Below are 24,814 nucleotides of genomic sequence, written 5' to 3'. Positions count from 1 at the left end.
TTCAAGTATTAAGCTGCAGAACAGAAGAAAATTATATTGTGTTACTGAAGTCAGGTAGATAAACAACAACTCCTGATTGTGATGATACCATTATGAACCTCAGGATGAACAGGAGAGAGAAAACATTCACTTGGTTTCATATTCTAAATACTTGCTGAGATTCATGTATAAATGGATGAAAAAACAGACAGGGTTATTGTGTAATATTTTAATATCATAAAGCCAAATTTATTCAAACCAGGAAAAAAGGAAAGTGGTGTTTATGTCTTGTGTGGAGTACTGCCTTACTGAATTTGTGTTTATTATTCTGACAAGCTACAAAAATAAAAGATATAAATACAAAGACAACAGTAAATGTGTATCTCTTCTTTTGCAAGCAAACTGTCACAATATTATGCTCATTAAAAAGCTTTCTAAAACTAATAGCTCAGTGAAACACCAGACTTAATGGTTTGAGATAAATATCTTGCAACAGAGCTGTTTAAGCCACTGTAAAAACAAACCTCTTAAACAGCAGAAGCACAAACACCAAGCAAACAACAGAGAACCTGTGTTCCCTGAAGTCACTTTGCAGCTTTGCACTGACTCCAGGAAGAACTAGATCAAAATAAAAGCTTTCACTTTGTTTATATTTCCTTTGGGGCTGAATCTTCCTTTATTTTCTTGCTAAACCCAGCCAAAGATGGACTCATCCTAGAGAAAAAAAGTGATAAAATTGAACTGGTCCATTCCCATTAACATAAAGAAAAAAGTCTCTATATCAAGTGGGACATATAAAGACTGTTCAGATTATTCAGATTGTACTTTAGACCATCAGGGAAGGATTTAGCTCAAGCAGAAGGCAAAATCCACCTCCCTTTGCCTTGGCAAAGCACAGAGCCCTCCCTGTGAGGATGGAGCTGCTCTGGTCCCCAAATCACTGAAATCTTGAAAAAATTTGAGCTCAATGTCAGTAATACTTTAGAATATAACTGGCACTTATTATAGTAACATTAAACAAGATCAGTGCATGTTTTTAATGTTTTTAATATTATTAATTTGCTTATTTTAGGGGTTTTTGGCCTTTAATAGACTGTCTACATACCCTGTCCAGGTATGCCCCATTCTGTGACCTCTGGATCTTGTCAGAGCCTGCAGGAGAACATCAGGTGGAGGAAAATCATCATTTGCAGTCACATGGAATCTAATCTTAATTGCAACATTCCAAGGAGTAAATAGGCAGCATTAAAATTCAAGTAGACTTCTGTTCTCTCAAAAAAACCCTCTATTTATAGAGGTAATAAAATGCAGCATTAATTTTCTAGATTTATTAATCTAGGGAAAAAAAAAGAAGATAAAAATAAACCCAGTTTATTCAGAGTTGTTGATCCCTATCTAAATATCTTCTAGAATTATTCCATTTGCTTCTTGATTAATGAAAAATTCAGATCAATAGGAGACTTATCTCCTAGATTTGATGTTGGGCAAAATCTGCTAATTAGAAAGAAGGTATTAGAATTGAAGGTTTTCACTGAAATACAGCTTAATAGGAGATTCTCAATTAAAGCTCCTGAGAAAGGGGTAAAATTACAATTAAGGCTAGAGAAAGAGGGGAGGAGGAGGGATTGCTTGGCTGGTGAGGTTTTTCAAGTCACTGGAAATTATATATAAAGAAAATTATCTTTCTCTAAAAGAAATGACTGGCTGAAAAGGGGACAAGCCCTGTCCATAAATCCAAGGTGAAACAGCACACGATGATCCATAACAAAGAGAAAATCAGCCATCATGGGAAGATGGCAAATCCACCCAGGAAATCCTATATAAGCAGGATTTGGGGCTTTTTCTCTTACAATAACTTGAAATATAATAATCTATTAAAGATTTCTCCCCCTTGTTTCTTGACACTTGTTCTTCTTTCTCTTGAGATCAAGCAAACATAAATCCAGGAAGATTTTTTTTTTTTTAAAATTCACTGTCCTACACATCCATGGATGTGTGTGTCTTACACATATATATAACATGTATATCTTAATGTATATCCAACATATACATGAATAGCTTTGCACAAACACTTCTGCAGTGATCTCAGCTGTGGGAGAAAGCACATGGAACAGCTTCCATGGGAGGAGAGATTTATTAGATTGGAACTTCTTAGCACAGAAATATGACAGAGACCAATGGAATCTTGAATATGAATAGCACATAATGAATAACTAATGCCATGTCATAATTCCAGAATTAATCAGGAATCGGGTTTCAAACCAACAGATTACACACAATGCAGAATATTTGCACAATAATTGTGGAGGAAGTTGTTGAAGCACATTTCAGTGGAATTTCTTCTCCTGTTCAAGAACATCCACTGGAGTAGAAATCTCTCTTCTGAACCAGAATTGAACTTCTTTTGTTCTCATGAAGAAGATTTTTTAGGGAGTACTTTCTTGTCATGTGTGTGGAAATCTAATCCAGCATTTTACAAAATAAGGCACTGGCAGGAATGGTCCTACATTTGGGATACACCCCAACATGTGGAAAACTTCCATCAGCACCAATGCACGGGAAGAAAAAGTGCTGTGGGTGAAAGTGGCATTTTTTAACTTGCCTGGTAGCTCTTCATGGATTAGTGTATTCTTTTTCCTAATAATTCATCCAACTGTGAGGCCAGAAATTCCAATTCCATTTGTAAGCATACACTGTATTATCTTAAATTGTGCAGCAGCTACAATGCCTCTAATTGAAATTGGCTGAATGCAGAGCACCAGTTTTAATTCCCAAGTCATTTTCCAGTAATGAAAGAGCTGCATTCAGGGCACAGAGTGAGAACATGTTCGATGGTTTTGTTAAATTGTGTTACAGCAACCTTTGGGGAGCATGTAATTTATTTATTGTATGTATGAAATCAACCACTATTTTCCTACGTGAAAAAATAAATTATTATTCATACTACTGCCTTGGACCCATCTGTGAATAAGTTTAATTAAATATTTCACATGTTCAGAAAAATTTGCAGATGTTTTATGTGCATGTCTTTAATGTCAGGCTGTAGCAAACACTTCCACCATCCTTCCATCAAATTAACACATACAAGACCCTCCATGAAACAAAAGGGTTTTTTCCTAAAATCCGGTGGTGCCTAGAGCATGGAATGAATTCCATTTGTGAGCTGTAAAACCTACTACCCAAAACAAACAGCCAAATGGCCTTTAAACCTTGGGATCTTCACTTGTATTAACAATTTGTTTTCTCTAGTAAAATGAAACCTTATCAGTTCATTTCCTACCTTCTCCATCAACCTGGCTGCAGGTCAACAGTCGACTTCTGAACCTTTCATTTTCCTCAAGCATTTTTGAAATCACTTTCCATACCTTGTGCCAGACTTTGGACTGAAAGATAAAATGTGAAGCATATTAAAAGTTTGCATTAAAACATCTGTAAGGCAGAACTTTGAATTCCCTACAATTACTATGAAATCCAGCTGGGTTTTTTCGTTGAAGACTAGGAAAGAAGGGAAGAAGGGAGAGATATATATGCGGGATATGTGGAAGAATCACCTGTATTTAAAAGTCAGAAACATAAATTCCTCCATGATTTTTCACATGAGATCTCCACCTCCTTTCTTGCCTAGAACTATTGTGTTTATCCAGGACTAGAGAAGTGCCCTTCCAGATAAGCAAAGCTCATGAAAACGTGTGCAGAGCCATTATGCTCTCTTCAAAGTCATCCAAAACAGGGGAGAAAAAAAAAATTGTGTAGTTTTCCAAGAGCAAGAAGTTTCCCATGTGGTCCCTCAGCAGCAGCATAACTGAGGCCCCAAATTCAGATTCCAGAATAGCAGTGCTCTTGCCTATTTCATATCAAATCCACATTAATTTGTTTTATATATATTGAAAAGCTCTACTTTAGAGGCATAAAACTCTGTCCATAGTGGGCAATTCCAAAATTGTGCATCAAAAAGGCGAAATTGGAATTGTGGACAAAAGCATTCAGGCAGAGGTGGCCTAACAAATAGAAATGGCTGTTGATACACTGATATTTGGACTTTTGCTGGACCCCATCTGAGAAACTTTTAAATCTAAAGATAATTCCTTTCTCGAGGACATTTATTGCTAAAACATTCTATATATTCCTCATTGTTTTTGAAGACTATTCAGTGCACAGGAGAGCCATATTCCAGGATGTTATTAACTGTTCCTCTACAGTTGGTAGCATTTTGCTGTTTTTAAATCAAGTATCTATGACATGACTCTGTTCTAGTCCAGCTGATTACTTGTACTTCACACATTACAGAATCTCATAATGAGTTACTGCTTAACAAATGTCCCCCTTAAAATTTCAAGCATTTGTTGAACTACTGAGCAGGAACAGAAACACATTCGTGAAGCAGAAGGTAATTCTGCATTGCTCCAAGGATGGCATTAATAGCTCGGGTTCCTGCCTTCGCTTATTTGTAACCCGTGGGATTTCTTTGTTTAAAATGTGAGAGGAAGAGGAGCTGCAGAGCTTTTTCCTGCTGGGTTTCACCCCCAAGGTGTTCTGCACCCTGGCCCCAATCCAGCAAAGCATTTCAGTACAGGCTTTAAGTCAACAGCATACTCTCATTTTTCAAGGTAAGAACATACTTAAGTGCTTTATTGAATAAGAGCCAGAATTTTAAAACCTCCAGAGAGGGAAGATAATACCATTTTTTCTTTTCTGTAAGTAAGGTTTTCAGTAACAGGCTAGCAATTCCATCTTTTAATCTCCCTCATGCTTTCACACACAGAGAACAAGCAGCTTTCTCAAATGCCAAGGCAGCTAATTGAGCTGCCACACTTTATACCTTTTTCTTCTTTCGTTTAATGACTTTATCAACGTTTCTTGAAGGGACAGGAAAGTCAAAAATGTCAGCCTTAGCCTCTTGAGGGTCACCTAGAAGGAGTTTAGAAAGCATTTTTTGAGTATTTACAATATGTTCCTGAGGAAGATGCTGATCACTGGCACAGGGTGCCCAGAGGAGCTGTGGCTGCCCCTGGATCCCTGGAAGTGTCCAAGACAGGTTGGATGGAGTTCTGAACAGCCTGGTCTAGTGGAAAGTGTCCCTAGAAGGGGGTGGAACTGGATAACCCTTAAGGTCCCTCTGAACCCAAACCACTCTGTAATTCCAGAGGGATCCTTATTTCTGGTCGCCTTACAGGGTATCAATCCTTACACCCTGCAGCTTGTCCCCTTCTTCTTTACTCCAATACAACCGTGGGACAAATGAGTGTCTCTCAAACGCCACAAAACAGATTTCAAAACTACACAGCACCCACACATTAGACAACAGACTTTTGGGAGCTTTTAATTCCCTCTCTTTCCGAGAACTGACACAGCAATCGAGGTGTGACCTCATCAGTGTCCAGAACTGGGGAAGAATCACCCCCCCGTGTTTTGCTGGCCCCGCTATTCCTGGTACAGACAATCAAGACAACACTTGAGCCACCTCCAGCCCTCAGAGAGCCCGACACACGGGGGCTGTCCCTGGGTCTCACGTACCGCTGCTGGTGCGGCTGCCGGCTCTGCCCTCGCCGCTCCCCGCTCGCCCCTCGGGGCTGGGCCCGGCCCGCGGCTCCGGGGCGGCCCTCGGGGCCCCAGCCCGGCCCGGGGAGCTCTGCCCGGGGCTCTGCCAGCGGCCCCGGCCCAGGTGGATCACGGTGCTGCTGCGGTGCGAGCCGAAGCTGCTCACGTACACGAACTGCATGGGCGGGCGGGCGCGGCGAGCGCGCTCCCTCTGCGGCGGGGCCGCGGGCATGAGGGGAAGCGGGGCTGGGCGCTGTGAGGGTCGCCGGGGATTGAGGCTTAGTGAGGAGAAACGAGGGTCGGTGTGGGGAACGGGGGCTGAGGGGAAGGGGGGGCTGAGAGGAACCGCAGCTGAGGGGGCGGCGAGGGGAGCTGGGGACCGAGGGATCGGTGAGGGGAGCCGGGGCTGAAGGGCGGGGAGGGGAATCGCGGGTCAGTGAGGGGGGTAGCTCGGTGAAAGGAGCCCAGGGTTGTGAGACCAGCCGGGACTGAGGGGAGCCGGGGATTGAGGGGAGCCGGAGGTCGGTGAGAGGAGCCGGGGGTCGGTGAGAGGAGCCGGGGATTGAGGGGAGCCGGGGGTCGGTGAGAGGAGCCGGGGATTGAGGGGAGCCGGGGGTCGGTGAGAGGAGCCGGGGACTGAGGGGCTGGATGTCCCCCTGTCCCTGGGCCAGAGCTAGAGTTTAGCACACATTGTGCTGCCCGAAGCCACGTATTGATAAATTTCATGCAAGTTATTGATCTGTTTGTACCAGTGGTAAGTGGACTCTGGGCTGAAGGTTGTTTGATGTCTTGTTTGTCTCTGCAGCAGGGGAACTGCTGGCATCCCTTTGGTGCGGGTGCTGCTGCAGTGCCTGCACTGATAGGATTTCCTCTCCAAACGGTGCACCCGCTCCAGCCACACACTGAGCAATAATGAAATATCAAATACCTGTTTTGTCCTTCAGGCAGCGACAGATGTGTGACACAGGATGCCTGGCGGGGTCAGTCTGGTACATGCAGCTCCTCCTCATGGGTTTGTTGGATATGGATAGTGACAACTGGAATTCTCAAACCACTCAAGAGCTCAGGTCATAGAATCATGGAATGGTTTGGGTTGGAAGAGACCTTAAACACCACCGAGTTCCATTCCCTGCCACGTGCAGGGACATCTATCCCAGGCTGCTCCCAGCCCTGTCCAGCCTGGCCTTGGGCACTTCCAGGGATCCAGGGGAAGCCACAGCAGCTCTGGTCACCTGTGCTGGGGCCTCACCATCCTCACAGAGAAGGATTTATGTCAAATCCCACCGATGTTTTCTTTGTCACTAAAATACTGCTCCAGATTACTTCCCAGAGTTCAGTTTGCGCAAGGTTGTAAATTAGAAATAATAAATTCTATGAAAATACCGATTTTTCCTAATTGTTTCAGCAGCACTGGCAGCATGAATGGTATTGCCCTCGGGAATGGATCTAAGAGACCACGAAGCAAACTGTGGTCATTCCAGAGAAGGGAATGGAGCTGGGGAAGGGGCTCATCCTGGAGAAAAGAGAGATCAGGGGGGATCTTCTGGCTCTGCACAACTCCCTGCCAAGAGGGGACAGCCAGGTGGGCTACCATGACAAGAGTGAACAGCCCCAGGCTGGGCTGGGGGAGGCTCAGGGTGGACAGCAGCAGGAATTTCCCCATGGAAAGGGAGCTCAGGCACTGGAAGTGCCCAGTGAGGGTTGGATCCCCATCCCTGGAGGTGGCACTCAGAGCTCTGGGCTGGGCTCGGTGATGCCGGAGCTCTTTTCCCCTCAGCGCTTCCCGGGCCGGCGCAGTGCGGGCGGGCCCCGGCAGGTGGCGGCCGCTCCCGCCGAACCGGCGCTGCCCCGGCGCGGCCTGCCGAGCATCCGCGGATTGCCGCTACTGTACACACTGCCGGCAAAAGGCATGTCCCCTATGCAGCTGCGAGCGAGGAAAAACAACTCGCACAGACACAGCCTGTGACAGTTCGCCAGAGTAATTTGTTGTTTCCCAGTTATAAAAGGGCATCTCCTGCAGGCTCCAAAGGGTGCGGACGAAAAAGGAGGTTGCAGGTGTGACACAATCTCCGAGCCTTAAGATCAACTGTGTGACCTCAAATATCAACTGTGACCACCCATATCAGGGAAAGATTATTTCCCCCGAGGGTTCTGGCACTGCCCAGGCTCCCCAGGGAACGGTCCCGGCCCCGAGGCTGCCAGAGCTGCAGGAGAGCTTGGACAGCGCTCCAGGGATGGAGCTGGGATTGTTTGGGGTCTGTGCAGGGCCAGGAGCTGGATCAATGACCTTTGTGGTTCTCTTCCACTCAGGATACTGTGGTTCTACAGTTCTCAATTCCACTCCTTCACAAACCCAAACTCCCTCCTCCTCTGTCAAAACCTGCACTAACCAACTGTACCAGTGAGGCTGCAGCCACTGAGTTCAGTTTGGGATACTAAACCCAAAAGCTTCATTAAAAAGGTCCCGGCCTACAAACTTCCCGAGGTCCATCCATCCCAAAGCCCTGGTAAAGAAATCCCTTCTTTAGCTGCAATACTGCCCACACCACCACCCCCCAGTGAATCCTCACACACAAACCTAAAGAGCCCCGTGTTCATTCCATGACTGTCTCTGCATTGTGCAGGAACACTCGCTGCTGTATCTGCCAGGGCAGGAGCTGCCTGTGCCAGCTGGCAGCTGCTTCCTTCCTCCGGCCTCCTCGGGGCACCACGGCTGCCAAGGCAGTGGTTTCTCAGCACCTGTACTCACAGAAATGCTTCCACCCTGCTAATACAAACACACAGACCTCATGGGGCACATTTTGTCCACTTTTCCCAACAGCACATTTGCCAGCGCTTTGATCTTAAATGCAAATTCAGCTCAGATCCTTTTTAGGATCTGCTGCTACTCAGAAAAATCAATGCAACCTAAAATCTCTCTACAGATCTGTCAAGTTCAGCTATTTTAGCTGCACGCTGCTCTTCACCCACCTTTCCACATGTGTGAACTGACTACCAGCTGGCCACTATCTCTGTATGAATCACTCTGAGCAAACATCTCAGCTTTTCACCACAGCTGCAACTGTCTGGTTAAAACCAGCCCAGATTCCAGATTTCAGCCTGCACCTCATCGTGTGCTTGCTCTGTGCTCCAACGGCAGCTCCTCCATCTCACGACTTGAATCGGTTCCTGAATTCCATTGTTTCAGTTTTGCTTTGGCCAAGGATGTGTCATCATCCATGAGCTCTGACAGCCCTTTTAAAATGAGGCAGTTTCTGGTGCCTACAGCCGGTGCCAAGGAGAAGGAAGGAAGGAAGGAGCCATTGGGACATTGCTGCACGCATGGTTGGTGATTCCCTGTAAAAACCCACCCTTCTGCTGCTAGTGGAGATTTGGGTTTCTCTGAGTGTTCTTTGCAGTGGAAAGTACTCACATGATTCCACAGAATTCATGGAAACACAGAATGGGTTGAGTGGGACCTTTAAAGATCATCTCATTCTGCCCCTGCCATGGGCAGGGACACCTTCCACTGTCCCAGGCTGCTCCAAGCCCCATCCAACCTGGCCTGGGACACTTCCAGGGATCCAGAGGGCAACCTGTGCCAAGGCCTCCCCATCCTCACAGGGAGAAAATTATTCCATACATCTCACCTAAGCTTACCCTAAAATTCAACATACCTCAAGCAAGGCCACTGCTCATTAACTGTAACATTATCTTGATCAACTGGAAAGGGTGAATACATCTGAAGTAAGACTCTGACACTGTGAACAGGGAAAAGTGTGCTCATTCTGACAACAGCTGCACTCAAACCTTGTTAATTATACCCTCAGCAGTAGCACAAACAATTATTCTATCACCTTCATTTTCACAGAATATTTAATAAGTCACTGGAATGAGGGATTTCATTAGTATGTGGTTACTGCACAAAAGACACTGGGGACCATTTATTAGTGTAACTAGGAATCATTACAAAAACAAAAGTCACGACTTCTGCTAAGTCAAAGCAATGAATTTGCCTTCAGCTTCTTCTTAGTTGTAAAATTTCATCATTTAGCCTGGCTAAATGGGGTAGCAAAGAGGGAAAATGGAACAGCACCTGCATTTCACAGCAGTGAACCTGCACAGCTTCCACTGCTTTACAAACCACACACATGGGAATCCCTTCCTCCACACCACTCATAAGGAGAAGCCAGTTCTCCCATCTCTTCATGCTGTGCATAAAAATATTGAGCAGACTATAAACTGTGTTACATAAAAGCCTGAGCCTCCTCTAGAGAGATTCCCAAATCAGTGAGAAGATCCATAGGCTTTACAGCAAAACCCACGTCAAGGAGATCAAACCCTCTGGCTTAGCAGAACTTTGTGTTACAGCATTTCAAGAGATTGCCAGTTGGAAATAAAACTATGGGGAAAACTCAAGGAGACAAAATGAGCTCGAGATTACACCAGAATGACACAGCATGATTTCCAGGAAAGGCTGGTAGTCAAGTGGATGAAGCAGAAGGCAGGTGAGGATTTCACTTGCTCTGATTTCATTTTCCAAATGAAAAATGAACTAAATGTTCAAGTTACTGGTATTTGTTTCCAAATCGGAGACAGGGAAACTTTACCAAGCTTTAGGCTGCAGAGACTATGATATTAAAGATTAAAAGTCTCCTGTTCAGGGGAATGTGCAGTTAGATCCTGAGAGAACACACAGCTGAGGAAGTTCAGCCCTTCCTGCCATTACCCTCCAGATACTGAAAGAATCCTGGTCCATGCAGATTTAAAATGCAAAAATCCCCAAATCATCCCCAAATTCAGCATTAATGTAGATAACCCAAGATCAAGCACAGAAAGCTCACGATTTCTTACTTCTCCTCTGAGATCCAACAGGATCCCGGGCCAAAGCGTGACCACCAACACACCTGGCTGCAGGAGTGCCCATCCCTGGAGGTGTCCCAGGAAGGGCTGGAGGTGGCACTCAGTGCTCTGGGCTGGGGACAAGATGGGCATCGGGCACAGCTTGGACCCCATGGATTCTGAGGTCTTTTCCGACCCAAAAGGTTCTGGGATTCTCAGCAGCAAGGCCACCCTGTAATGGCACTGAGCATCATCCCCTCCTCCCTCCCCCAGAGACAGCAGGCTGCTGCCAGGGGAGGAGCAGAGTAGGGCTCTGTCTCCATGGATTGCTCCCTCTGCAGAGAAAATGGCAGCAGTCACTGCTTTGTTCTGCCCTCACATTCCTCCACAGACACCCCCTGTGACAGCAACGCTTGAGCAAATTCCCTTTCCACTGACTGAAGAGCTGGGCTGATTTTGCCAGTGTGTACAGAGCATCTGTCCGTGCACAGCTGGCCCACTGCAGCAGAGCTGGGGGCTACTGCTGCTGCTTCCAGGAGAATGCCTCAGAAACTTAAGGGATCCCATTTAAACTCAGAAACATTTGGCATGAACGTGCTCCCAACCCAGACCAGCACTCGGCATCAGCTTAAAGCCACAAGCACTGCCTTGCAAAGTGACACTTGGCCAAACTGACAACTTAATGCACAGCAAGGCCTGAACAATCCCTGGGCAAACTGATCCTGCTCTGTGAGTCAGTAGCGATGTCAGATGGTGATTTACACTGAGCAAACATTTTTTTTCAAGCCTTGCATTGGAGAAGACTGGCAGAGTTGTTTTTCTTAATGCATTGCTCTCCTTCCACGGATTTCAGATCCTGAGTAACTGAGGCACACAGTCTGTGTCCACTGCATTTACCCCATCACTCTGCCATTTAAAACCAACATTCTTCACTCCCGTGAAAAGCAAAGCAACTCATAGTTTTGGGATAAAAAAATATTCCATGGCTAAGAGGAATAAAACTATATCCCTTTTAAACATTAAGAATAATACAAACCCAAAAATGTGTCCTCACAGTCATCCTTGACCTGTGCAGTGCCCAGAGGAGTTAATCTCAGCTTTCATGACTCACCAAAATTAAATTTCAGGAGGAAGAATGCAATCAAATACTGACTAAATACATCTCTGTATTTTATGTATAGCAGGAGGACTGAGAATTTTGGACCAGCAAATTCAGTGGAGGAACATTAACGGAACACGGTCTCCCACGCTCCATAAACAAAGTGACTGAGGCAGCTTCCCTTAGGGAGAGATGCATTCAAATAAATCAGCATTTAGTATTAAATTGTCTCTCTGACAAGCCCTACAAGAAGTCAGGAAATTATAGTTCCTGTGCCATGAAAACAGGTGATATCTGATGGCATCAATCAGAGCATGGGGATGCAGGAAGACTTCAGTGATGTATTCAGAGCACTGATTCACCCCCTTCAGTTCCTCTGAGTGCACAGACAGCTGCGAGGATATTCTTATCCCACAGGCTGTTTTTCACTCTGACAAACTGAATCAGCTCATTTCACACAGGGAAAAGGATGGCAGCGCTTCTCCTCATCTCCCCTTTCCGAGGCTATGACTCGTCCCAGATTCCCTGGAGCCGCACGGAGCGTTTTGGGAGAGTCAGGACTGAGCAGAAAGTGTCCCAAAACAACCTGGCAGCTCAGAGCCCATCCCGGAGATCAGCTCAGCCTTGAAATCAGGGGGAGATTGCTTCCATCCACCTCCTGCGTCTGCCTGGAATGTGGCAGCTCCTTCAGGGCAAGTGGCACCCGACAGAGCTCCGGGGAGTGTGATGGGGGCAGCTCCTGGTGGAAGGAAAACGCTGGGATTCACACGTTGGGAATTCGGGAATTCCACCCAGCAGGGCTTACCTCCATCTTCTGGAGTCTGCCTGCAGCTTTTACTTACAGCTTCAGTGCAAAGTGAAACCCAAAACGGATTTGTTGTGTCATCTGCCCAAGAAACCAGCAATTCAGAATCAGCCCATCACTCCCAATAGTGATTATTTGGAGTTTTGAATGATCCAGACCTTTCCCCTTATTGATTTCAATGTTTTAGGATCTGCCTAGTAAGAAAACTTAAACATTCACCAAGTATTCTGCAATCTTCAGAACAGGAGAATTTTAGAATGAATATACACTGTAATCCCCAACTGTAAATCAGATGTTGGATCCTGAGAAACTCTCTTAAGTTTGCAGGACTTTGAACTGGAGTCAGGCAGGGAGTGCCCTGTTTGTGAAGGATATTGCTGATTCCACCACCACAGCATCCAAATCCTTAAACCTTCCATACTCCAGGACCAGATTTCAAGTCTGTCACACTTGTGAAAAAACATGAACATGTAAGAAAGCACATGTTGTCTAAAAGACCATTTGCACTTGAAAACAATGTCAAGAACTGTGGCTGTTTCCTAACAATCCCGGTGCAGGGAACAGAGGGATAAAGTTTCTCAGCCAAGTCACAAGCTGGAACTGGTCAAGGGTGTCTGGCTGGAATTCCTGACTCACTGGGCAGGCAATGCACCTCCAGCCACTCCTGACCCCAGGCATCCCAGCTTTCTGTTCTACCAGTCATGGCAAGGGAATTGGGAATATCTGCATGGAACCACCAGCAAAGCTTTGCATTCCTGTTAAAAACCAATTTCCAAAGGCAGGAGCTGCTCCACTGCACCAGATGAAGGCAAAAGCAAGTGGAGTGATCAGCACTGGCAGAACTAATCCCATCAGAGCTGCAGGATCTGCGGAGCACCCACACAAAGGAGTGACACTCACCATCCATTGAGCATTTGCACCACAATTCCTTCAGTGATGGCACTCGAGATTAGCGGCACAACTCGGAGATTCCTTAAGCACCTGCTGAACAGCCCTTGAGGAGCACATCTGTAAGGTAGCAACACTTCACACGACTTTCCAGATATTACAGGCTTAGATATTTTACATTAAAGGCTGAAACAAGCAATTGTCTAGAATCTCAGATGCCTTCCCTCTGTTACTGTCAGATCACAAGGGTGAGACAATTAAAAAGGATTCCTTGTCTGTCCCTGCCTTGCTGGGCTCTGCCCTGGCTCCGCTCTGGCTCTCTCTGTGTCCCACTGCTCCGTGCTCTCTGACAGGCTGAAGGAGCTGGGATTGTTCAGCCTGGAAAAGAGAAGGATTTGGTTGACCCAGCTGTGGCCTTCCAGTAGCTGAAGGAAAGATGGAGAAAGACCCTTTTCCAAGGGATGGAGTGACAGGACACAGGGAATGGCTTCACACTGACAAAGAGCAGGTTAAATGGGATATTGGCAAGAAATTCCTCCCTGCGAGGGTGGGCAGGCCCTGGCACAGGTGCCCAGAGAAGCTGTGGCTGCCCCTGGATCCCTGGAAGTGCCCAAGGCCAGGTTGGACAGGGCTTGGAGCAGCCTGGGATGGTGGAAGTTGTCCCTGCCCATTGCAGGGGTGGCACTGGATGATTTTTAAGGTCCCTTCCAGCCCAAACCGTTGTGGGCTTACCTGTGCCTCGGTGGTTCTCTCCTCACCTGCTCCATCTTCACCTCCCCAAGGAACTTCTGCTGCATCTGTGACCAGAACAGGGCAGCAGAACTTCCCCTAAAGCCCTTTTCACCCCACACTGCCCAACAAAATCCCCTCCCCAAGCCTCAGGAGCTTCGGCCACAAAGGTACGAGTTCCTACAGGAAGCTCAAAGTAAAAAGGTTAAGGAGAAACATTGAGTTAAAAGTTTTATTCATTCAACATCTCACATTACAAATATTTAAAAATTATATGCATACTGGTATAAATAGTCATTTGCAAACTATTTAATAACATTAATTTTCACTAGCACTTCAACAAATGAACTCTTTAAAAAAAGTAACTTGTGTTATATAACTTAGAGTAGAACATACAAAAATATGAACTTAAACGTGAAAATGACTTTAATAAAAAATGAATTACCCTTATTTAAAATGCTATAATAAATACTACAACCTCCCCATACACAGTAAAAACTATATGGAAATTCAGCCAAGTAGTACAATTAACTGACATACTTAAATAACTTTTCCTTCTGATAATATGAGCAATACATTGGGGGAAAAACATATTAGGGATTAGTAAAAACTAGACACCCACTTGCTAAAAGTTTCACTTCCAAAAAATATAACAAAAAAATCTGATGAAAATTATAAAAACTAATTATACTTTAAAATTTAAAAATATAAAAAATAAAACAGTTGAATACAATATTGTCCCAATTCTTACAACGCTATCACAGTAGCTTTAAAATAAGATAATAAAATAAAGCAAATGACCAAAACGTTTTATTCCATTTTTTTTTAAAAATAATCTCAAATTTACATTAGTAGAAAGATTGATTTCTGATTCTTTTCTTTAGAAACACCAGCAAGAAAGAGGATTTACTAGAACAGTAGAAAATGACATTTTTAAATGTCTGCAATTAAAAACAAAGAATTACACTGCAAAGATCTTCCAGAAGTCTGAAATAGGTATTGCACATAACTTGAAGTTAACTTGCCACAATTCATCACATTCAAGTTTTAAATCACCTTTGAACAGAAGGTTTGAACTCTTCAAAAACACAAGGGGTGAATTATCAAGTCTTTCCAACAGCATCCTTATAAAACGCTAAATTCAGTCACTGCAAGGTTGAAATTTGCATTCTGCAGAGGTCTGTGTATGGAGAAGTAGAGACTATACCAAAAAAGCACGGGGCAGTGGGGTTCCTTTACATATAAAATAATCAGAAACACTTTATTTTACATTGCAAAAATAACCATGGAATTACTCTGTCACTCCCCCGGGCACGCCGCTGCTCATTAATGACACCCCCCCACCGGTAGCTAATTACACGTTAATGAGCCTGGGGCTACACGGTAACCCCAAAGAGCCCCGTGCAATCAGGAGGCTTGGCCAGCACTGCTGAAGCACAGAGTAATGGAGAGAATTGTTTATGCCCTGTAAATCGAAGTGTAACCAAAGGATCTGTAAACACGCTTGTCACACAATCACAAGTGAATATTAGTAGAATAACGATTTCTTACATTAGTCATGCATACTAACATTACATGCCTGCCACCTAGCAGGCTCTCTTTTATTCTTTAAATATAATTTAAAAGAGCAGACACGGTTCTGCATCAAACACCTAACATCGATTCTTTATTAATAATAAAAATGGCTAAACATTCACCAAAAACGTCTGCATTTGTGTATAATTTTTAAAAACTCAGTAAGAAGCGGTAGACAATTTTGATGGTTCTTGACTTTTAAATTTCTACACTATATTTATGCATTTAAATTTCATGGGTCTAAAGACAAGTGTCATTTGTCACTTTCATGCTTTTTCTTCTTTAATTCTCAACTTTACATATACTATTTCTTAAATTATATGTACACCAAATACCTGGTGCTGGGCTAAGATGTTTAAGCAACATGCTTTCTTTTCTCTGCAGATTCTAAAATAGCATTGCCAGTGCACAACATCCATAATTCAAAATGTATGCAGAGCACTGAAATGTATAAAAAGCAGAATATAAGAAAATAAAATTTATTAAAATTATTTATATTAAAAAATGAAGTATATGAAGATCTCTCAGTAATAAAAGTACAAAAAGCTACTCTTTGCAATATGAAAAATTGAGGTATTGCATAAAGAGATATCCCGTCAGTGAAAAGTGTGCCTAAAAATGCTCACTGTTGGAAAAACAAGATATACAAAAGTAGTGCATAACAAATATACATTATGTGCATGACAAAATAAGTTAGCTACAAAAACACTGTACCGAAATTCAGCAGGTCATGTACAAAGGGAAAAAATTATTATTCAAAGCTAGTTCTCAAACAGTGTTATTTTCTTGTAATGGAAACCCACCTCACCTGTTTGCTGGGTAGGATCGGCACAATAGCACACCCCAAGCCACCTACAAGCATTAAAAAAATGAAAGGAACATTCCAACTAGAATTATGTACTTCAGAGAAAAAAAAGGTCCCTGACAATCTACACAAGAGCACTCTGCATTTGCATTACTGTTGTCAATATTTTCAGGGATTTCAGTAAAAGCAGCTCCCTTGCTATACTTGACTAATAGACAGCAAATGTCTCCATTTTGACCTTTGGAACTTGGTAAGGTATCAGTTCATTAAAGCCTGTATTGAACAGAAAAACTGCTTCTCATAAAGATAATGGGGGCAGGGGGAAAGGGATGAGGGGGGCTTTGAAGGGAGCAGATGTTTTTTCCAAGCAGTGCCAGGGCAAATCTTTGGTTTGGGAGACTCTCGGGTGGTCCCAGGCCCCTGAGGCCGGGCAGAGATTGCCACAGAATCACTTTGTTTGCACACTGCTACATCCTTGGTGGAGAAGTTGGCCAGGGCATTTAGTTCAAAAGTACTAAAAATAAATTTTCAGAACTACTCCTTCATTCATCTGTTTCAAACTAAACCCTCTGCACCCACAGCGTTCGGTTCGCGTGTCCCGGGCTGATGCTTCTCAAGGTAGGACTGAGTTCCAATAAAGCCGGCGTTAATTTGCGATGTTGGCACTTCCACCTTTATCTCCCCACAATTAGTTCTGAAGAGCTGGGATCTGAGCTGGGAGTCTTTCTACAGGAAGAGTTAAGAAAGGCATCTGCACACTTGCACCATTCCACGCACAGAATTTGTTACAGCTAAATTTGAGGGGATCGAAAACTGACTTTACAGCCAAGATGGGAAACCAATAAGCAGCCAATTTGAGTTTGTGTGCCACAATGGAATATCAAAACTCCAGTAAAAATCAGTGATATCCTTGAGGTATCTTTAGGTTTTCTATTTTTTCACGTCAAAATGGAGAGCAAAGGCTGGCCCCTGATGAATGTTAGTATATTAGGATATAGAGTTATATATAGCCATCAAAAATAAAATCTATATATTTATCCTTCAGGAGAGGAAATGCCAGTTCACTAGTTGTCATTACTCTAGCTTTGGTAGGATATCTAGGGCTGTAACCAGACAATTGAGTTCTCTTAAAGAAAAAAAAAAGTGCACTCCCCCCTCAGTAGTAACTTTACTCAACTTTTACATTCAGGAATTCTTAAAATGTAATCATTTTGATGAAAATATAGTAAGCTCTGCCTATCTCGTTAGTAATTTGGATGTGGGTGGTAGCCAGAGGCACGGTCAGATACACACTGAGCTAAAATTTCAGCCTCAAAACCCTTAAAAGAGTTTAAAAAAAACAAGAAAAACAAAAAAGATCATTATTATAGTGCTGCTTCAACTTTGCTCATGCATTTCTGTTGCTTTAAACATGCTCTTTCCTGTTGGTAGGTAAATGCTAACTTCATCTGTTGCTGGAAAAATCCAAAATCCAAAAAAAAAAAAAAAAAAGAGAGGCAAAAACAGGCTTCCCTGGGGGAAAAGTGTCAGAACAGACTGATAGTGTTATTGTTACACGGTTATTTAATAAAAGTATTATTATGTTCTTTATTAACAATAATTTAATTAAAAAACCAAAATACTCTATTGTTTCAATTCTCTTCTCTTAATATTTTTCTCTCCTCTAAGAAAACGTTGCAGGAAATTAAGTGTTCTCTCGGTAGTAAAGACAAGAGAATGCAACTCGCTTGCAACATGTTATCGATACGAAAAGGAGTTCCCAATACAGTTTTCAATGACAAGATTCTATAAAATACCCATTATAGGTCATTCTTTCATTAGACTATTGTTAAATTACAGACTACTACAAAAGGACATGCTGTGAGTGAGGGGAGGGGTGGGGAGGGCAGTCGGGGAGAACAGAAGAGTGCACTTAATTGGAGGCCTGCAAATGAGCGATCCTTTAGTTCCAGCGGAATGAAATATGTCTCGGGCGGTCCCCTCCCTCCTTCACCAGGGGCTTGTGGAATTCCCTGCCGGCACGGGAATGGATAGCAGCCCAGCAATATTCACAGTAATACTGCAGACACGTCACGTTAGCGCAGAAGAACGGGGCGAACTTCCCGCCGCAGCGGGCGCCCTGACACTCGTCACACAGCTGATCATCCAGGACATATGGCTTAACTTCCACCTGCAGCCACAAAATGAGACAGGGGGTCATTCTTCAGGGCAAATTCTTAATTCCACACCTGTGTTTTAGCAGGGCAGACAGCAGTTATGCAGGAGGGAATGCTGCACCCAAGATTTCCCCACCATGATACCATGATCGTGGCCACTGAACACCCAAAATTCCAGGCATTTCAACACTTCTAGCCCCTCCTTGATCCTTAGGAAAAAGCCCAGAAATCAGTGCTGACCATCAGTCTCACTCCCGCTGCCACTGATTTATAGAAAAGCTCTAACAACCTACTGACTAACACCAAAACCTTGGATAATATGGGAGCTGTTTTTGATGCCAAATTAAGCTCCGTCCCTTTCAGGCAGGAATGGGAACTGTTTATACAACACTGTAAATGCTGATTAAATGTGGCCTGCAAATTTCAGTGTCTGAATTTCCAACGTTAAGACAAGTCCTTTATTCTCTAAATAAACACTTCATTTCTGTATTTTTTCCATGGCTTAGTCCTCTCAGCAAAAGGAAATCCACCTGATCTTGTTGGGATCAAGTGAGAGGCTTACCATGGGACTGATGCCCTCCTACGCTGCTGGCATTAAGGGCCAGGTAATGGGCAGGAATTCAGAACAGCAGAAATAAATACAGGTACAAGTTCTTGCTCCAGAAAGGTTTGTGAACCTTCTCTGAAGCTCATTTAATGTGATGTTTTCACCAACATTTTCGAACACCCAGGCTGTGACTGGTATCTCTGCATCTGGCCCGGGGCTGCTCCCCTCTGCACCTCACAGGCCTCGGACACACCTCAGGCAAAGAAGGACATTGACAAGTTCCTGGGTTTTTAAACCCACCCAATTTTATCACAGTCCAGATGGCACTGCAGTAGCTTGATGTCATTTTTGCTTACAGGACACATAAACTGCTCAGACATGGCACAGCAGCCTTTTTAATGACCTGGTTTTCTCCTCTTTCAGTGCTCCACTTGCATTTCCCAAAACCCCGCCCTGCCAACTCAGTCAATTTGTAGAAGAGCAGAAAAGCAGGCAAATATTCCTAACACCACATTCCCCATGCCCTGAGCTGCTGTGCAGTGGGAGGTTGGAGGTTTTTTGAGGACTGCTGCCTTCTCCAAGCGCTAAAAGGACAAAGATGCCACACAGGCCTCACTCATGTGGTGGCTCTGATCCCTCTGCTCAGCCACCTTCAGAGGTCAAACTGCAGCTCAGGTGTCCTTGGAACATTTTTTCTGAGTGTGACACGGCTGTAACTGCTCCCTGAGCTGGGCACAGAGGATTTCCCAGCTCCAGAGAAAGCCTTGGACACAGCAGCTCCATCAGGCCCACTGAGGGTGGGAGGCTCAGCCACTGAACCCTTCCTGTTCACTATCTCAGGGCACACCCTTCAGCAGAACCTCCTTGCCTAATTTAACAGGAAATCCCATCTTGTTGCTGTTTTTTTTTAAGTATTTTTCTTTTCACAGAAAAACAGTTTGGAAATTGTTAATAAATAGAACCTCGATAAAAACCAGTGCTGCTGCCCTCATGCACCCGATCTCTCCTAGAATGAATCCTCTCTGAGTATTTATCTCCCCACATAAAATTTATAGAAAAAATGAGGAAATAAGGAGTGGGAGGAGAGAAGGAAGGGGAAATAGATTGCAAAAGTTTTTTTCAGAGTTCACAAGTACTTACTTAAATTTGTAGTCCCACCAGCTTCAATGGACCTATTCACCCAAGTGTCTGCTTATGCAAGCACAAGTTGCACAAGGGCAGCCCAAATTATTTGTTCAAAGCTGTACAGAACTTATTTCAGAGCCAAGATTAGAACAAAGACATTCCAATTCACAGACCCACAGTCAAATTGTTGTTACAATTCTTCTGCTTTATAGCCGAAGCAGAAGTGAAATGATAATGGGCTAATCAGCCAAGTTTGGAGGTTTTCCACTGTATTAACTATAAAATTAAGATCAGCAGTGACAGTCATGTAGGAAAAATCCAGAGACAAAGGATGAATTACAAGAGGAGCTGTAAGCATCTGAGTTTCTCAAAACTGTGGTCTGAAGATCACTGTAACTGGCAGTTATATTTTAGAGAGATGAAGAGGGAAGAAAGCTAAGTGCTGATCCATTTGGCATATTCCTCTAATTTAAAATAAGAAGGAGCACAATAACAAAGGGATGAAATAACCAAGCACAGCCTTTGCACAGGCTATGGAGGGTGACTGCGAGGCTGCAGGGCACAGTAACAAGTTTACAAAGCACTACCAGGATGCTCTTGGACACCCAGCACACACTGGGGTGGTTCTGCCTTGCTCCAAAATCTGCAGAGCAGGAGTAAGAGCTGCCCCATCCTTGGCAGGCACGTCCCTCCCTGCATCTCACAACCACTACAAATCCTTGCAGTGGGTGCATCTGAGGAGCGCAGTATTCTTGGAAAAGGCCAAGGCAGCTGCCACACTTCCCACTACACTCAGCAACTCGAGAAAATCTTTTTCACAGTCACCTCCCACGTGCCAGCACCAGCAGCTCCCCACCACTCCGGCTTTACTCCGTGCTGCATCTAAGAGGCCCTCAAACTGGGATTGAGCTGGTGTAACATTCCCAAGGAGCCCGGTGAGGCAGGGAGGGGCGCAGCCTTACCCGTTTATCAATCTCCCCGTGCTGCAGCTGGACGAAGCGGGCGCTGATAGCAGCAATGTAGCTCTGTTGGTTGGAAAACGCCACCCGCCCGGCTCCCTTGGGGTACTTGAGCTCGGGGTCGGTGTCGATGCCGGCGTAGCAAACCCCTCCGTAGAGCCGGTCCATGATCATCGCCAGCTCCACTGCAGCACAAAGCAAAACCAAACAGCTGTAGGCTCGCTTGTTTCTCTCAAAGCACCACCTCAGGCCGCTTGGTGTCCCCCACTGCGGCACCACGCTCGATATTCCCTCGCTGCCAGGCTCGCTTCCCCCAGTGCTCCCCAAACCAGGCTGCACATCCAACATGCCCAGTGCTGCAGTGTGTACCTGCTCGTAAAGGCCGAGGAACACCACCAACAAAAATGGTTTTTCTTGGGTCAAGAGGCTGGGAACCATCCATAACAAAATCACTATCACTAAGGTTCCAAGGCCGGATCTGAACCTAAGGACAAAAAGCCTGGGTTTTTTAACCATTCACAATTCAAGGTGTCTCAGTAATATAAATTACAACAGTGTCCTACAGAGAAGAAAACTTCTTAAACAGCTATACTTTCTAAACTCTACTTGTTCAGCAATCATTTCTCCAAATGAAATGGTAACGAGTTCTCTTAACACAGACCGTTCGTTGAGGATGCTAAATTTCATCACTTGCTTGTTACCTAAGTTTCTGGGGAAAAAGCCCTCACCCTCTGCTGACACATTTACTTAATCATGACTGAGCTGTGCTGTACAACCCCCCATGTCACACAGATCTGCACTGCTCCTCTTGTCCCAGCCTTATCTCAGTGCAGCAGACTCCAGACCTGCCTGTTTAGTTACTGTGCTGCTCTGTATTTGGTTACAGCTGGCCAAAATTTGAAGCACAGGACTAGAGCAGAATTCTCCCCAACTATTGACAGACTTGCATCAGCCCCCCAGCCATTTGTATATTAATAATTTACAGTTCAGTGCCATGGTATGCTTTTTAGGATTTATCTGTTACAGACAACACTCAGACAATATGAATTCTACATGTTCATCATTAGCAAGCATAAAATACCTGTCTGGAAATACATTTTTTTCTAATAAAAATAGGCATTGTAACTAGACTATAAAACTTCCTTATGTCTAGTTCAAAAGCAGTAAGTTGGTATTTTCCTTATTTGACACCTTAAAGAAATTTTAACATTAACGTTCTGAGGACAGAAAAAACTGTGTGTGAAGAGCCCAGTTTGTGATTATCACCCAGGAATTGTGCAGGCCCTGACAATTCCACCTACCGGTTTGTCTTTGATAGTGGGGCTGGAAACACAGAGATAGAGCTTTCCATCTTCTTCAATGCATGCATCAATCAGTGCCTGCACAGAGCTTTCATCTTGGAACAGCAAAAATGCATATCCTGGCCAAGGGAAAACACAAACATCACTGCTGTCTGTTTGTCTATAGGACCAGAACTTTACTCAGAATTAGGTTTGACATCATGCTGCCACACAGGAAGGGGAAAGATTTAAGGTGCTCTCAGCACACGTTTCCAAGCCACAAGTGCTCTGGTTGTTCATCCCAGCTGCTGTGGAAGGCATTTAGTGCCTTTAAAAAGCTCTTATTACATGTACAACAACAGGGGGGAAGAGGGAAAATGGAATAAAGTAAAAACAGGAAGTTAAGGAAGAATTCTTTTAGTGAATAACAACTGCAAAGCCATATTCAAAACCAGCTGAGAACAATCCCAAGGATTAAATTCTTTTTTCCCCCTAAACATTGTGCCACTGTCAGACCAATCTTATGTTTTCTCACAAAAACATATTCTAAAATGCTGATTTTATTGGTTTACAGGCATTTACCTTTAGGAGGAAAATAAGATTTGCTCTCTGCCTTGTGTGGCCAGTCTACAATCAAAGGTCCAAAGCGCCGAAAACTTGCAGTGATCTCATCTGGAACAGGAGAGAAGGGAAAAGGCATTAGCTTAAAATAAACTGAACTTCAGGCACTTGAAAGACACTGATTTCAGGTAGCTTCATCCATAAATAAACATTCTGTGACCCTCCAGGTTCAGCAGCTCACAGCAGCGCTCAGTAGCTGATGGGGAATCTTTGTGACAAGTCAGAACACTCCTTATAAAACAAGACAGGCCAAAGCTCAAACTTTTCTTTCTACTGATAATTATAAATAAAAGCTCATAACCCACTAATTCAGAGAAGCTGAGCCACTCCATCTTTACAGTTATAATAATCCAGCTTCAACTGCTCTCATGGATGACATGAAATTTAAGTTGCCATGTCCCAGCAGTGCATTACAAACTCTGACACAGAAAAAGCGGGGAGTAAAACAATTCTGTGATTAAGAAAAAAAATCTTTTCAGCTTTATAGTTGCATTTCTTCTAGCCATTATCCCAGCAGGCTCATACCCATAGAACACAGAGCTCTGGTGAAACGAAGCTTCTCAACACCTAAAAGTGACTTTTTAATTTTATTTTAACAACTGCAGTGTTCTGCCACCTGTGTCTTGTGATGGACCCACCACAAACCCCTGGTGCCTCAGGAAGCCCTGCACAGATCCTGTCTGGGTTCTCACCACACACAGGTCAGAAGTTACCACAGGACAAAAATCATTGCTGGAAACAACCTCAGCTACACAGGAGGAACCAGAGTTAGGTCTTGGTACCCCACACAGACCTTATAAAACTACGAGCAGCTTTTCCTGCTGCTGACTTCTGGGGCCTGTAAAATGATTGCAATGGATTTATGAGTTTCCACAGGTGATATTGGCTTGTTTAATTTTGCACTTCTGTACTTTTTATCCTGATGAAGTCCGTTTAAATCGTGCCAAGGTGAGGCAGAACAACACCACAGCCTAAACTCAGAAAGATCCATTTCCATATCAAAGCTTGGAAAACACCCATCCCATGAGCTGACAGCCAAAAGGTTTCCCAGCCCAGCAGCTGTTCTGGGTGAGGTTTTGTACCTTCATCGATGTCCGGAGGCAGCCCCCCAACAAAGACTTTTCGGGAATAGCGTTCCACGCGCTCCCCGTTCTGGTGGGAGAAGCAGTGAGGAGACCCCAACCCGCTGTGCAGGCTCTGATCCCCACGCCCATCGTCCAGGAACCCGTCCTCCATCGGGAACAGCGAAGACTGACCTGAAGAGGGGGTTGGAAAAAAAGAAAAACAGGGAAAAAAAACCATACTAACAGAACAAAGCGCACACTGTTGGAATAATTGGGGAAAATTCACCAGTTGCTGCATCAGCAGAACTGGGAGTGCTTTGCACTCTGAATGAGCAGTTATGTTCTCGATTTCATTGCACCCTTTTAGTTTTCAGTATCACCCAGCAGCTCAAATGCTTCATTTCAGAGGAAAGGTCCCTCCTCGTAACAAACCAGGATTTCTAACGGGTGCTCGAGCTGACTGCTTTCCATAGTATTTTGTGTTTCCAATGAGGTTTTTTTTTAAAAGTACAAAAAGGGAAGGGAACAGCCAATTTGGTTTCTGGGGCTTTCACAATATCAAGCCATATATTCAATTTTCCAATGAATAGCTTCTTCCAGGGAACAGATAAAATTTCAAGGTGAAAATGGGAAAATAAGAATTCTACCAATTAAATATATTACATGTTTAAATTACCTGATATGAAAACATATCATAAACCACCCACTAATAAATAACAAAAATAACCTGAGGAAAACAGGAAAACCCACTGTCATTTACTGCAAACACTGAAAATTTTGTCTCCCCTAAAACTTTTCTTCAGTGTTACAACAGAGTTTTGTT

At 44.1% G+C, this 24,814-nt stretch overlaps 2 protein-coding genes across 3 annotated transcripts in view; both read right to left on the bottom strand.

Annotated features, from left to right (window-relative positions):
• Positions 1–5,749, bottom strand: C17H5orf47 (chromosome 17 C5orf47 homolog). The gene is made up of 5 exons (XM_088063709.1): positions 5,494–5,749; positions 4,799–4,887; positions 3,260–3,362; positions 1,085–1,166; positions 1–693 (listed from the first exon to the last, which is right to left on the bottom strand). Exons 1-5 carry the CDS (start codon positions 5,747–5,749, stop codon positions 627–629), a joined length of 597 nt encoding a protein of 198 aa, XP_087919835.1. The 3' UTR covers positions 1–626.
• An 8,328-nt stretch (positions 5,750–14,077) lies between these two features.
• CPEB4 (cytoplasmic polyadenylation element binding protein 4) overlaps positions 14,078–24,814 on the bottom strand; it is a 36,504-nt gene continuing 25,767 nt past the window's right edge. For both annotated transcript variants that reach the window (XM_088063650.1, XM_014253105.2), the window contains 6 exons: positions 24,010–24,183; positions 22,889–22,978; positions 22,328–22,446; positions 21,396–21,510; positions 21,030–21,211; positions 14,078–18,409 (listed from right to left, as the gene is read on the bottom strand). In XM_088063650.1, coding sequence (XP_087919776.1) covers positions 18,182–18,409; positions 21,030–21,211; positions 21,396–21,510; positions 22,328–22,446; positions 22,889–22,978; positions 24,010–24,183 — 908 coding nt within the window. In that variant the 3' untranslated portion in view covers positions 14,078–18,181. The remainder of the gene's footprint in view (positions 18,410–21,029; positions 21,212–21,395; positions 21,511–22,327; positions 22,447–22,888; positions 22,979–24,009; positions 24,184–24,814) is intronic.

Source organism: Pseudopodoces humilis, chromosome 17, assembly GCF_049639895.1.
Source record: "Pseudopodoces humilis isolate 2021_Gansu_Grassland_sample_001 chromosome 17, ASM4963989v1, whole genome shotgun sequence".
NCBI lineage: Eukaryota > Metazoa > Chordata > Aves > Passeriformes > Paridae > Pseudopodoces > Pseudopodoces humilis.
The sequence above is the reverse complement of the archived record's forward strand: the minus strand, read 5'-3'. Positions and strand labels throughout refer to the sequence as shown.